The sequence below is a fragment of the Bacillus rossius genome, chromosome 3, assembly GCF_032445375.1.
Source record: "Bacillus rossius redtenbacheri isolate Brsri chromosome 3, Brsri_v3, whole genome shotgun sequence".
NCBI classification, from domain to species: domain Eukaryota; kingdom Metazoa; phylum Arthropoda; class Insecta; order Phasmatodea; family Bacillidae; genus Bacillus; species Bacillus rossius.
In genome coordinates, this window is record NC_086332.1 from 73,523,167 (window position 1) to 73,538,528 (window position 15,362).

A 15,362-nucleotide genomic window follows, 5' to 3' on the forward strand; every position below is an offset into this window, starting at 1 on the left:
CCATCCCAGTATTTACATGGAGTAATTAAAGTGAAACCTTATTAATAAAAACCCTGTTGATCCAAAATTCTTATTAATACAAAATGTTTTCACAGTGCCTAGAACTTGCATAGGTGATTTTAATACAAATGTATGGTTACTACGTAATACAAAATTGTTTTTGTTCCAATGACAAAATGATTGCATGAAATAAATGATGGTTAGTAAAATTAAATCATCATAATGTAAGTTTCAGCTAAAATAATACTGATGTCATTGCTTTGGTTCTATGTAGGTTGGTAAAAAAGAGCGTGGAAATGACATATTCTTGCAAAATTGTGGTATGTAATGTTATAGATAGTTTTTAAATCTAAGCTTTATTCTGCTGTCTTAAATCCTTTAAAAAGTAATACTTTAGTACAAAATATATTTTTTGAGCCACAGGTGTACCCATCCTAAAATATTATTTTACAATCCCTAAGAAAGTACATTTGGTGTTGCTTAAAATTTTAAGTTTCCTTGGGGCATATTACAGTTTTTAGGATTGTAATGCATGTTTTACTTGAGGAAAATATTTTTTCATTGTTTAATTTTTTTATAAATTAAATAAAAATTGTGATAAATTTTGTAATTGTTTGGTTAAAACAAATCTCCTTAATTCAAAGTGACAAAATTATGGTTCCTTCAGGTTTGTATTTTTGAGGTTTGACTGTGTGGGGAATCGCAAAAAGGTGTAATTGATGAAAAATGTGTGTGAAGCATGGTGAACAATTGAAAAAATAACACTTAAGAGTAACAGTAGGTCGTGTGCACAAGATTTCACCACCATGTATTTGAACCTACTGATTCACAATAGTGCACAGGACGGTTGTGTACACGGGAGACAGATTGTGCGCATAAAAGAGAAATAAATATACCTTATTTTTGTTATGAACGCAAAGTAATATAGTATACTATAGTATGATATAGAACTTTAGTCAGGCAGCAACTGATGTTGACTGTACTCACAAAGATTCTTTGTGGATGATTTGAGGATATAAGAGCACTGAAAATGCGTAGGACAATAACTGTCTTGTATTTGTAAATATGGGTGACCCAGGCCCTAAGGAAGCCCGGTAATTCTGGGTGTTGCCCTGAGGGTAAATGATGCAAGATGTCGATATGGAGCAGCAACGAAATATGTTAGGTGAGTAGTCAGAGTGTTTCACTGTGGAAACCAGCCACCACCTAGGGGTCACAAATGGCCTGAACACTACACCACCCGGAGGCTATTGGGGGGAGAGGGGTCAACCTGAAGTGAGTTTGATATTTTTGTAGCTTTGTTCTTGGGCGCCATAGTTAGTTGTGATTGTGAGGTGATAGCTATGAAAATGATATAAAAAAAACCACCCTGCGGTCAGTGGATGAAAATTAGTTCACAAGTGTGTCTATAGGTGAAAAAGGTTTTTGGCTTAACTGGTATCTGAACTTTGATTTGGTCTTAGCAGTAAGTTCTCTTAATATGAGGGATATTCGTAAAGTATGGAACCTTGGTCATTAAAAAAAATCAACTCGTGAGAACATACGTTTCTATTGAATTTGTTTTTCATATCTTCTTTAAATTTTAAATAATCGCCATTCAGTTCCAGGTACCTAGTAACGCTGCACCAGTTTCTTTAAAACCTCTGCATAGATGTTCGCCGCCTGAGAATTAGAACAGTTGACAATCTTAATTTTGTAATGTTTGCTGTAATAATTGTTGGCCCTCTTACATGAAATCAAACAAAATGACGCCATTTTCATCCAAAAGGAAAAAAATGTAGCCATCATTTTTTAACTATTGATTAAACGTTTTCCGATGTTTACTAAGCGCCTGTGCTTAGGCAACACGCATTTTGTTCTCGAAGTTTATGCCTATAGCCAAGGCGTCCATTCCATTATCAGGCGGTGAACTTCTATGCAGAGGGGGTTAAAGAAACTGGTGCAGCGTTACGAAAATTGCCTAGAACTGAATGTTAACTAAAACTGTTAATAAAAACTTTTTTGGCGAGTTTATTTTTTTAAAAGACCAAACAGGCTTTTTCGAATATCCCTCGTATCTTCTCCCACTTTTGCTGGATAGTTCAGTGCCTTCGTCCATACTAAGCACACATTTTTGACACATATTTCCTTAACGTTTCAGAGATGTTTCTGAGACATTGTGTGTTGTATGGATCCTGTGAAGCGAGGCTCAGAAGCGAATAAATTAATAATGCGGACTACAAGGTCCAAGACCTGGCCCTTGCAAGGTGGAACTTGTCTGTTCTGTTAAACTCTTAATAAAATTGGCCCAGCCGTTATCCTTTATACATCCTTCCTGCTTAATTCATGCCATATTGCACCACAAATGACTTAAGCCCGGGATTTTCCCAACTGTGTCCATGCAGGTTTAAATTGGCCCCTACTTAAGCTAGCATACTTCTACAACTAGAATAAAAAGGTTGGCCGACAAAACACACAACAAAAAAAAAATCTTTTGCTCCTTGGTTGAACCAGCATTATTAGTAAGCATGTAGGCTTAAGGCGGAATTATAATAGTCGCTCCGCACTCTTTCGTCCGTCAACGTCACGCATCTAGCCAAGCGATTTACAACTTGACTTCATCCGTCCGACAGAATATTTTCCGAAAATAAGTGCTCCCAACAGTCCATGTTTTTCTCTCAGAGATTTTTTTGTGTAGATGATGTTTGTTGTTTATGTCGTGTTTATGTACGTACTGTATTAGCATTTACTGGGAAAAAATTCTGAGTCGTGATTTAATGGTTTGGACATGCTTTTGAAGAACCACAATGTTCTTATACAAAAAAACCTAAACGACATATAAAACACCACGGGCCTGTGTTTTGGTAACAATTGACTGCCACGGTCAAAACCATAGATATAATCCATCCGTCCGTCCGTCCGTCCGTCAAAAGTTAGAACGTGCCTTACTTTTAAACGTATGGACGGACGAATATAATTTTTTGGGCCATCAGATTCGCTGCAGGTTCTTACCTAAAACTTTGTAATATAATCCCGAAGTGCGGGTTCAAATCCCGGTCCAGCCACTATGATTTTGGTTTTTTATTAATCCTAAAAATAACTAAAACCAAAATCTGGTTTGGTTCCTCGCCTTAAGTTCGTCGTGGCCTTTCATTCTGTAGTTTCCCTGATCTGTGATTCGTGGTTAACGCGACGTTAAGAGGAAAGGAAAAGTCGCATCGTGCATGATGGACACGAATATAAAAACAATAATAGAATCTGAACGATCTGACAGAATACGTTGGGGTAGGTTTTGTCGGCTAGATATTTTCATTTCGGAGACCTGAATGTACAGAAATAGTCAATAAAATTTATAGTTAAAAAAAACTGTTTTTGATAAATTAAGAGTTTGAAACAAAAAATAACCAAATATGAAAACAAATAATTTGCAGCAAAGTTATTAAAATCACGTAAGAAAAACCTCTATAGTAACCAAATATTAGAAATAAATATATTTCAATGGTTTTATTTTACAATTGCATTATTGAATAATAATTCAAAATTAGCTTAAAATTGAAATATATTTATAGTTATAAGATTTAGTTATTTTATGATTTTAATAATTACACACACTGACAAACTTAAGTCATAATAATTACACCCCGAGTCCTACAATTCATTCCAGCTTGCCAACTGTGTTATTTCACTGAATCCCCCAGCTTTTAATTGAATTTCGTGCAGTGGTTAGCAGGAATGCCTGTCAGAAGCTGATTCCAAAATGCTCAAGCTTCACTAACTCAACACCAGGGTGAAGCGAGGAACGGTCTGTCTGTGCACCTGAGTCGCCTGTACGGACGTGGTCTACAATGGTAAATGACCATATAATCATAAGATCGGTAAATTAAGGGAAGGGGGAAGATAACCTCCGAATGGCGCCGTCTTGGTTTCAACAGTTTTAGGGCCATACAACTTATATATATTTTAATGTTTAAAACGTTAGCTTCGTTAAAGCATAGTATATAATTTAGTGGAATGACGGCTGATTCACACAGTTTATCTTGTATTGAATTCATTTTTGGGAATTACTACACCTGTAGTAATAATTTCAATTGACACTTATGCTATGTTCTTTGGAAATATCTTAATGTGTGATCTCACCCAGGAAAAAAAGGAAAAATTTCAATATTAAACGTTAAATATTGATATGGCATGAGAATTGCTGTACATTGACATAACTAGACTAGTTCATAACTGGACAAGAACTAATTCCCCTCCCCCCCCCCCTAATTTTTTTTCAAACCGACCATACCAAAACCTTTCTTGACAACACGTCATATCGCCACCATATATTAATTCCTCTATTCCAAATGTTTTTGATTCAACTCACGTGATAAATAAATAGATTTATCTGCAGTAATTTCATTTTTAATACATCACAAGTTGGATATCATGCGAAAAATACCAATTTTTAAATATTTAACGATATAAATGTAAGCATCTACCAATACAAATAATTCAGTTAATTTGACTTCCTTTTTTTTTTTTTTTTTTTTTTTTTGTGTTTTAACACTACGATATTCAAGTAAATATCTGTAGTAAAAAAAGAGTTTGCCAGTTTTGCGCCCCCCAAATGCGGCGCTCGGGGCAGAAGCACCGTCTGCCCCTCACCCTACCCCTAGTTACGTCACTCGGTGTTAAAAAACATGGCGTCTTTCTGTTGCTATGATGGCAAGAACTATAAGGGGGTATGTCCTGTTCCAAGTCATTATTTTATATTTACGTTTAAGAGTTAAACTTGTAGACTTTTTGAGTGGCCGAATTTCAACAAAATTAAAATAAGTGCATACTATTTGCATTTATATATATATATGCGTGTGCGTAAAAATGCAATTACAGTAGCTACTGTGTGTTATGGTTTAAAATTCTTCCAAGAAAAATATATCTAATTTTATTCAGCCTTTTGAAATCATAAAATTTCTAAGAATTTTAAAAGTCCATGTCAATTTTTTTTTCAGAAATAATTTTAACCCTTTCAGATAGTAGACAGTAAAATTGACTTAAAACCTAAAAAATTCTGTTTTATATTCCATTTCTGTCTCCTTATACACACTGCACAAAAACTTTAAAAATGCAACTTCGTCAGCTATTTTTTGCAAAAATACTGTACATGTGAATTTTTGTGACGGTTCAGCCGTCCAGAAAGTCGGCAGGTCGAACCCCGCGAGCCAGGCGAACACAACACTCACGCGTCTTGCGGGGGTGCTTCCTGGGCTTGCGCAGGCCCTTGCGCCGCGCGCGGTACGTCTGCACGATGCTGTTGAGGATGGCCGACTTGTCCCCCTTGCGCACGGGCCCGGGCAGCTGCGGCGCGGCCGTGCTGGTGGCGCCGGTGGAGCCGGTGGCGCCGGCCGCCGCCTCCTGCTGCGCGCGCTCCACCTCCATCTCGGCCTGGATCTCGTTGTCGAGGCTGTTGTCGCGGTGGGCCGCCGCGTCCTCGGCGCCCACCACGTCGTAGTGTCGCTCGTCCTGCGAGTGCTGGAAGCTCTCGGCCAGCTCGTACGTCCTCCTCTGCGCGACAGCCGCACCACAACACTCGCCGGAATCCACGTGGTTCAAGCCACCTTTTTTTTTTTAACGTGAACACGTCTTTAAAATTGCTTCCATAGTGAGAGGCAATTCAAAAAAACGAATGATAACAAAATTGGGGGATAGAGTTTGGTGTTGCAGCCAGGGCCGGTGCAAGGTAAATTGGCGCCCTAGGCGAAAAACCTTAATGCGCCCCCACCCCCCTCTCCCGTCGGACACACAAAAAAAAATTTCCTTGCCTCAAAATACATCACGTAAGCCTAAGATTTTGTCAACAATCAAATGTAAGTAGACTTGTGTTTTTTTTTTTACTTTTTTACTTATTACAAATCATAAACAGGTCACCGTGGACTTTAAATAATTACTTATATCAATATAAACTTTCCAAACTGTTACGAAAATCCATTTTCATCTAGTTTCAATAATCGTTAAACATATTATATCAGCTGTTTATGTGTCGTGCTGCGCCGCCCCCAGCTACTTGGCGCCCTAGGCGGTTGCCTAGTTCGCCTATATGGACGCGCCGGCCCTGGTTGCAGCTACATATATATCATATCCATCCAAAATTTAACTACACCACTGGATAGCTAAATGATCAAATAATTCGTTACGCTAAGTGAGTACTCTGACGCATCGCGCGTGGTGGAGGGGGAAGCGCCGCCATTTTGAGGTAATTTGGCTGCGTTTCGAGATTTACATTTCGTATAACTTTTGACTCGGAGAAGCTACGACGTTCGTTTTGAGTTTCAATCGTCAGCTCTCGTCAAAATATATCGATTGCATGTATAAAACATTAGTGAAAAATAGTTACAGTGAATATATATAGTGTTAAAAAAAAGATTATAACATACATAAAATAGCGCATTTTATATAGAAAATATTACCACGTATTTACGTACAACACACGGCCGTGTCCATGACACAGCCACACAACATTTTTTTTACCTCGCCATCGCCATGTTTTTCCGCCCAAAAATGTGCCTGAAAACGCCTGACGATGACTTGTATGAATGAGAATCTCCGTTGTTCAAACACAGTAATTTACATAAAAAAGAATAATAAAACTGTTTCTGCAAAGCAAGCACCACACTTCAGTCAGTGTTTTGGGTGTTCAGACCAATTATTTGGAGAACAGTAGGTTTTGCACCTGGTTACCATGTAATCGAGTAGGTGTGGTCAACAACCACCACCTCAGATAAATGGGCGGTGCGCGCTCCAACGACTTTGATATATAGACTGCACATGCCCTGCTTCCAGCACCATACACTGCTGTCAACGGCAGATCAGGGAACTACAAATTGAGTGAGAGAGACAGAGACATATATCATATATCGTATGTGAGAGCGAACGCAGAATTACTTTGAGGGGGGGTGGGGTTTTTATTGTCTGACAGAACCACTTTGCTTACTATTTACTTTCAATTTTTTTTGTTGGTGGCAATGATAATTTTTTTTTCAGAAATTCTTTTTTGATTTTGTGGGGCGGGCAGGGGGATATATCCCACTTTTGCACCCCATTCATCCTGCGAACGCGCTTGCATGCGTGCACAAAACAAAGTCATAACAGCGTTGATTCTTATGGGGTGAAATTTAAGTCACAAGTAAATTCCCTCAATTTTTTTTTTCGCAATTTTACAAAAAATAAAAATTGCAGGCATTTTCTGCTGGCAACGATTGTCAAAATCACGTTGTTTTTCCCACATAACTATCAAACAGCGTCGAGTCTGCCGGCTATGGTTCAGTTGGAATCTCTCACTAGCACTCTCTGTATCCTGCATAATCTCCTCGTCGTTGGTAGACTGCGCAAGCAAGATGCGTGGTGACAGAGTTACGGTCCCGACACAGAACAGTTCATCCTGAATCCAAGAGCGCGACGGACGCATGCAAACAGTCTCAGTGACAATAATGCACCGCCTGGAAGAACGCAATGTTTCGAGCTCACGGAGTATAATGACATCACAACGATTACCACAGCGCGTCTCACCCTTAGTAAGTAGTGTGCATTCAAATTGGCATTTACTCTCTCTTTCCAATTAACAATTTCTGCCATTATCGCGGTCCTTGTTTCAACGTGCTCTCTTGCCAGATACACACCATTGAGCAAAATACTTTTATACACCACTTTATAATGCAATAAAAATTTTAAAAAAGTATATGAAACAATGTAATTTGTAAAATAAAATTTGGAAAATAAATTTTCCTGTCGTATTTCATCAAAAGCATCAACTGATAGTAGATATTCATTATTTGTTTCTAATCAGTAGTAATTAAAACTACGCAATCTTGTTTTCAACTGCTTTTTTCTTAAAAAAAAAAACACTTTTATACCATTTAAATTCAAAATTGTTGTTCTTCCGAGTATAGCACACGATTTTATGGAATGCCCTGTTATTAAGAGTGACGGACTGCTACAAATATTTTCTCCTGTGAAATAATAATTTGTGTTTACCATTTAGCATTGAAATATTTTTTTGTCATAATGACTAAAACTGTGATAATATACTGTCAATTGACGCTAATTTATAGTCTTAAAGAACAAACAGTAAAATTAAAAAAAATTAAAACTTTTTATAACCAAAGATAATATGCAAAATACAAATATTAATTTTAAAAGGTTTAAAGCCGGGTAGTGTGAATATTGCTACACTGGTTGTCATTTACTCTGCACTGCAATACAAGCGTGAGACAGACCACAGCCGGGTGTTTGCCCGACACAGAACAACGGCCTCGCGAATGCCTCGCATCACGTTCATTAACAACGTAAACAGGCTATGTTTTCATTGTTTACGAGAAAATACTGCTTTGTTAAATTAAACCAAGCGGAGTATTACTAAGGGATTGAAATCGTGTTATGTTGATTGCAAATCTGGTACATAATATAATAAGGTACGTGAAACACACCTATATGTATCGGTGGACCTCGCTAAGTGAAGTTAAATGACAGGTAATGATGAAGTTTTCACATCTCTTTGTATTCCAAAAAAAAAAAAAAAATATTGTTAAGTTTTTATTATTTTAATTTATAAATGAATTAGAAAAGTAACGATATTATTATTTTTATTTACATTAATTTCTATTTTTAAGGTTTTGACTTGTAAACCTACAGCGATTTTACTAACCAGAAGCAAAACTGTCATGCGAAGTAGCGATATAAAATAGTTTAGTCCCTAACGTCATTCGCTAGGTCAAATCTACATGTAATTTAGCCAGTCCGTATCACTACATTGAGCCAGTTTTGTAGCAGCGGCGATTTTAGGGCCTATTTCACCAAAGCTAGGTTAAACTTTAGGTAACTAAGCTTCGCTCGGTTACAATTGCCAGACATGCCAGACGCCTGGAATTACTGGAAAAATTCATAAGAATACAAGGTAAATTAAACAGGTACACAAAAGTGATACAAATGAATAAATACAATGGAAACGAAGGTTCGTAAACCACCCATGGGAAAACATTTACAACTCTCAAAATGGATTGACATTTTAAGTCCTTGGCCAACGACAAGGAAAACTGGAAAATTGATTCCACAACATATTTAAACCCTAGCATACCAATAAATAGGGTGAAAACTAAAAAGAAGACGTAAATACCAAGCCCAAAACTGTGGCTTCAATGCTACAAAGAAATTTGCCATCGCTGCGGTACCGAATTGAAGCAAGACGTGAACTGAACCAATTACAAAATTGCAAACCCAAGAAACATTAAGTCTAAACAGGACTTTGATGGTGGAGACTGAAAATGTAATTTTACCAAATTTTACAAAGAAAAGAAGCAGTTAAGAGACTTCCATAGTTCATTCACCACGGACCTCAACACGAAACTTAAGTCATAAGTCAGCCATGTCTTACCTCAAGGTATGCAGCAACGCCGGACAACTATACTCAAAGAGAACTGTACCGGAATAGGAAAAAGGCAATTCTTTTTTAATAAACTAACTAAAACTAAGTGTATTTTTTTTGGGAGGGGTCTGGCTTAGGTAATACTTTAGTTGCGTCCCAGGCCGAATCATGCTGAGTTTCAGCCATGCAGGGAAGGGTAGAATGCATCGTGTGCTTTGTTCGGGGACTGATCAACCGTGGAATGCCATGACTGTCTCCCCTATCTTAAACTCTAGACTAAAAATAGCTTAAGTTGGGCCCAGGTAAAACCTGTGTGAACCTGGGCTCATTCATGCGGGGTTAAGTAGTGCAAGCATTAAGAAGGCAGGTTCAGTACAGGACAAGAAGAACGATCCAGGAAGAAGAATTGGTCAGAGGCGGACAGTTTCAACCACGCTGGGGTCGGCTACTTGGGCCTAGCGGCCCGGGTGGGTGCCTTTTGCGTCTGGATTGGTACCAGTTGCGAAAAAAAAGAGGCCAGGGGTTCGAACCCCCATTTATGCAAAGCAAGCGCACTAGTCGCGCCTGCGCACGCCCTACCACTGCACCGGGAAGGGGAAGTAGTGATAGAACGAGAGGGCACAGTTAAGCCGCGAGTGAGGGAGGGGGGAGAGGGGAAAGCCAAGGAAAACATCGATGGGCCACGGAGGAAGTGGCAGACGGCTTCCGATCTCCCGAGCGCCTAGTGGCCGGTGCGAGTCCTACTATGCACTGAGAGCATGGAATCGTGTAGTAAACATTAATATTAGGATTAACTGTCCGTATGTAGCCTTCGTCTTCAAATTATTTATTTTTAGAATATTATTCATAAATCAATAAAAATTAGGTTTTCAAAACCATAGACACCTTAGTTTTTCAGAGTTTTGGAGAATACATTTTTTTTAAATTTATTTAATAATGATATACAAAAAATAAAGTGGCTGGAGACAAAGGATACATACGATCGGTTAATTCAAAACGATTCTATGTTTTCAGTGCATGCTAGGCCCGACTAAAAATTTGCATGAAGCTAAAACAAATATGTAATTAAGAAGTTGTTTATTAGAAAAAGCTCATTAAAAATATAATGTGGTTATATTATGAATTTATTTAAAATAATGTAAAAAACACGAAATATTAAAAGCAAAATAATTTAAGATATCACCCCCTTACTGATAATGAATTCTGATGCTTATTTTGGAGCGCAGTGGTCTCAGGTAACATCGCGGGGTGGAAGAAGCGACGCATGACAGAGTCTGCGGTGGCTTTCATACAAACATTTTTTTCAAGACGAATCATGTTGAAAAATACCTTGCTAAGCATACTTCACGCTGTACTACGTTCAATGGACCGGGGCCGCAACGTCGCCGCAATATCGCTCGGGTCGCGATGTACTTACCGTGCTGGGAGGAAGGGAAGCATGTAGAAAGGAAATTATAGGTTCAGCAGCATCTCGAGTAACCGCTTTCATGCGGACCGTGGAAACCTCGGACAAGCTAAAACCTCTGTTATCACTGATATAATTCGAAAATAATCATGGTTTTCAGTTGGGCCAGTGGTATAATTTTTCGGGGTAATTTTCTTCAATGTAGATTCTTTCATGTTACTACTTGGTTCGCTTGTATAGTAAATTGCATAATTGAGGTTAATTTTATTAAGTCATTCGACTACGGTTAGATCATTTTCTACGTCCTCACACAAATGTTCCAAAATTTTTTATTTTTATTTTTCGGGAATGGAACTTTATGGTCGGCTCTGATAAAACGGAACCTCGTTTAATCGAAGCTCGGTTAATCGAGACTCCAGTGTATATGCCTGCGAGAGAACCAAACTGAAAATCCACAGTTTTTCACAGCGTGGGTAGAGAAGACCGGACGTCTTGGTCACAACTTGTCCGTCCATTTTCGATCCCCCCCCCCCCCCTCAACATTCATTGCACGAGTCAGCATTTTAACGCAAGAGACCCCAGTTCTATTTTCAGACGTATGGACGTGGAGACTCAGTGTTGTGGCGGTACTGAGGTGGATGTCGTATGTTGTATCAGGACAGCGTTACGACATGACGGGAAATAATGCTCACATGATTATGTTAAAGCTCGGCTTCACCCGATATGTTGAATTTTTTTGCAGAATTAAAATTTTTAAGAAGTTTTACATGTATATATATATATATTTATATTATAGAACACATTTTGTAAATGTTGCTTGCATATAAATGCAGAACATTAACATTCTAGAGAGTGAAAAGTCAAGCAAAAAGTTTAATTATCTATATTTTCCTGGCTTTCTACGAATATCGGATAGCACGAAGCAATTATCTGATAAAATATTGCTACAAACACGCAATGCAATGCCTATATAGTTGGACATTCGTGGAAGTTGTTCTATATATAAGATAATAGCACGAAAAAAAAAAATACAACTTTACAGTGTACTTAGTTTGTATAATGTGTACCTATACACGTAATGTTCATGCTTCTAACAAAAATGTAAAAATGTAAATAAATATTACGACGAACACATCAATACTCCCTAGAGGGGTGTCAGCAAGGACGTTGGAACGGGAAGTGTCCCGTCCATATGTTACATAGAGAATGGAATCAATAGAATCACCTTTGGTCCAAAACACAATATGGTAGAAAAGGTATTAAATGAAGTAGTAAATAAAGCATCTAAGCCTTATCTGTGCGTGTGTTTCTGCACAGGAGGCGGGTCACCGGCGCGTTGGAGTGTTCTCCATCCAGCATGTCTGCTCGGGCACGGATAACGTCGAGAGTTGGGTTTGACCCCGCGTCATACGAAGTAAAAAATCAATACTTCTATGGATGTTTAGTGGAAATCCGCACGAAAAGGGGGGGGGGGGGGGCAGGGGTGGGGGTGAAGGGGGTAGAGGGAAGGGAAGTGAGTGGGAGGTAGTCAATAAAATTGCTGTGACGTACACAGACATGACCACGAGCTCACACTCGTTGCTTGGAAACGAGACCTCCAGTTTCATGTAACTTTTAGAGTGCCTCGAATTCGTTTTAAATTGTTTCTCACAAAAAAAAAAAACACAAGCGTACAAGGGAAACAAATAAGTGAATCTTCCTTATTATCGTATCTGGCTGTATAGGCTACAACACACGAGCTTGTTTCGCCGAAATGAAGTGCGTTTCTCATATTGATGTCGTGCAATCGAAAACTGATACACAGACGAGACTGCGTTTATCGTGTTAGGAAGTGTAACAAGCAAAACCGAGTTGTTAATTTGAATAATTTTAGAAGGATGAACCCGTCTGTGATTCAAGTAACGATAGTCAATTCATTGCAAGTTCAAAAAAAATTCCATTACTACAGCGATTTACCGATACATCTGAAATAAAGTTAAGATAACAGTAGATGAATGAAAATTGCGTTTAATCTAGGCTACGTACAAAAAAAAATTAAATTATTATATTTGCTACGTTATACATACATATATTAAAATGAATTCCTATCTGCTTTGTTCCAGAATTCTTTTTAGCATAATGCTTGGTTTAAACTTTAACTTTGAATGTTGATAAAGCCATCACATTCTCATTGTATATGTAAGTTGATTTTTGTATTTGTTTTGGTGAGAAACCATGCGCTATTTCATGTCAAAACCCGATGTGATAATTGAATTTATATTAATGTTCTTTTTTATATGTTTCTAACAAATTTTCTGGAAAATTGTTTTTATTTTCTGCTTAAGTGTCGGTCGCATATGCTAAATGTCGTTAATTATTTTTATCCTCATTGCTTTAAGCTAAGCTATTTGCCTGAAAATTTTCTCCGATACATTACTTTGCATTTATTGATGAGTCAAAAATTTTATTAGCATATATTTACTAAAAGTTATTTTCGAGCCGTGAGTTAGTGTCAGTATTAGAAAGTATCTAGCACCTATCTGTTGAGAACAATTTGAGAGGAACGAGTGCTGCGGCGATGTATTTCCAGCAAATGCCCTCAAACGCAGCGGTGATGGCAAACCACGTGTCAAACTAGACGCTGACGTGTCCGGGGTTCGAACTAGGGAACCTCGCTTCCTGTCGGCGCGCCCCGGCCATCCACCGCGCATGCGCGAGACGCGCTGCTTTTCTTCCTTCTCCAGGTCCAGGTGCTGACCGGCGGCGGAGTGAGTGGCCAGTGCAGCCACTCACCGCCAGGGTACGAGCGCCCCTCGTCATGAATCCAGCAACGGATACAAAATATGAAAGCAGACCACACGTCCAAGTTCCAACCCCCGCATGGTAGACTCTTATCTACTCTGGTCAACTCTTCATCCAGACCATCCTCTGTATTCTGTATAATCCTAGGCTATAAACGCATGACCTCGCATCCCGCATGTCTATGCCCAAAGGTTGTCCCTGTGTCTATTCAGGTTTTACCTGAGGCCAACTTAGCCTAGTTTTAAGATAGGGGAGTTAGTCATAGCTACAATCGCTGCCATGACTGGACAATCCTCGCACAGAGCACACGATGCATGCGCCCCTCTCCCTGCATGGCTGATCCCAGCATGACCAGGCGTATAGGCTTAGGCCTGAGACGCACCAAATCCCTCCCCAGCACGGACCTCTCCTAAAAATAGACTTAGTTTTTAATTAGGTTATGAAAAAAAAATTGCGAAGCGCACCAACGACCATATAACTGAAAGAGTGGAAACTCAACGCTGATTTTCTGTACCCGCGTATAATTACCGACAACTGAAGTAACGTGATCGAAAGTGCGTGACGATAGAATGTATTGAAAATATCGATTATCAACGGTTTTTTTCTAAGCTCAAACGGAGGCACTAGATAATTATCAGTATCTCATAGTAGAGTATTTATAAATAATAAAAGTTTCAAGACTTGTTTATTGTCAATTTCATAACCCTGAAAAGGTTTTTTCTTTACAAACACAGTTATTCCTTACTTTATGGACTATATTATACCTGCCAGTTTCATTTTTTTAAAGTTATTATAGTAGCGATCTGGTGACAACACATGATCGTAAAATCCCACATGTTATGTTATTACTATTAATTATTATTTAATTCTTGCATTTAACGACATAATAATTATAATAGATGTTTAATTATAAGTATTAACACTACTACCTGGGTGCATGTCGGGCTGCGTGAAGCGCACTGCCAGGAGGTAGGACGAGGCGGGGAGGCAGGGATTACCCCGTTACAAGCGGGGATTACGCCTACATCATTCCTCGATCAGGCGGCTTTAGCTCCCCGCAAGATGGATGGCTGACTACGGTCCTCCGCCCCCCCCTTCAAGCGGGAGTTTATCTTCCCCGGAGTCGAGTTAACTTCACTTGAAACGTCGGTCGAGAGTAATCGATAGTCCCGCCCGCCCTCCCTTCCTGCCCGCCAACTGCTCGCAGCGGCTCCGGGCTGGCTCGGGCAGAACCGGAACTCCGGGGAAAAACGCTTCCGGGGCCGTCGGCCCGGAGGACGTCGCGTCGCCCGGAAGTCGTGTCCGCGCAGGCGCCTCAGTGGCCGAGACTCTGGGCGCACGTGCGGCTGGACTGCGCTCTAGGGACGAGCGAGGCCTTTACCCAGTCGTTATTTGGGGGGGGGGGGGGGGAGAGAGAGAGAATAGAAATATATATAAAATTAATCAGGGACGCAACAACTAAATTTCCAAAAGGCAATATACCTTTTTATAAAGAATCATCGATCCCCCCTATTGAAGTGGGGGGTCCGGGGGTCCTCCCCCGGGAAAATTTGTATTTCAAGGTGGAAAATGGTGCTATTTAAGCAGTTTTACTATCTAAAAATTTATTACACAGCACTTTATTTGCCCCCGTTTGCCCCCACTTCATAGTTTCAGAGAGGGGGCAAAATACCCTTGCCCCCCCCCCCCCCTGTTGTTGCACCCCTGAAATTAATCAGTATAATAAAAAATCAATTAGAGCGAGTTTTTCAGTACTCGCCAGAGACGTGCAACACCTAACCACGGCAACGAGCAGAT

At 39.4% G+C, this 15,362-nt stretch overlaps 1 protein-coding gene across 1 annotated transcript in view; it reads right to left on the bottom strand.

The window, feature by feature from the left end:
• LOC134531320 (uncharacterized) overlaps window positions 1–15,362 on the bottom strand; it is a 352,845-nt gene that overhangs the window by 3,417 nt on the left and 334,066 nt on the right. The window contains exon 5 of the mRNA XM_063367015.1: window positions 5,205–5,526. Coding sequence (XP_063223085.1) covers window positions 5,205–5,526 — 322 coding nt within the window. The remainder of the gene's footprint in view (window positions 1–5,204; window positions 5,527–15,362) is intronic.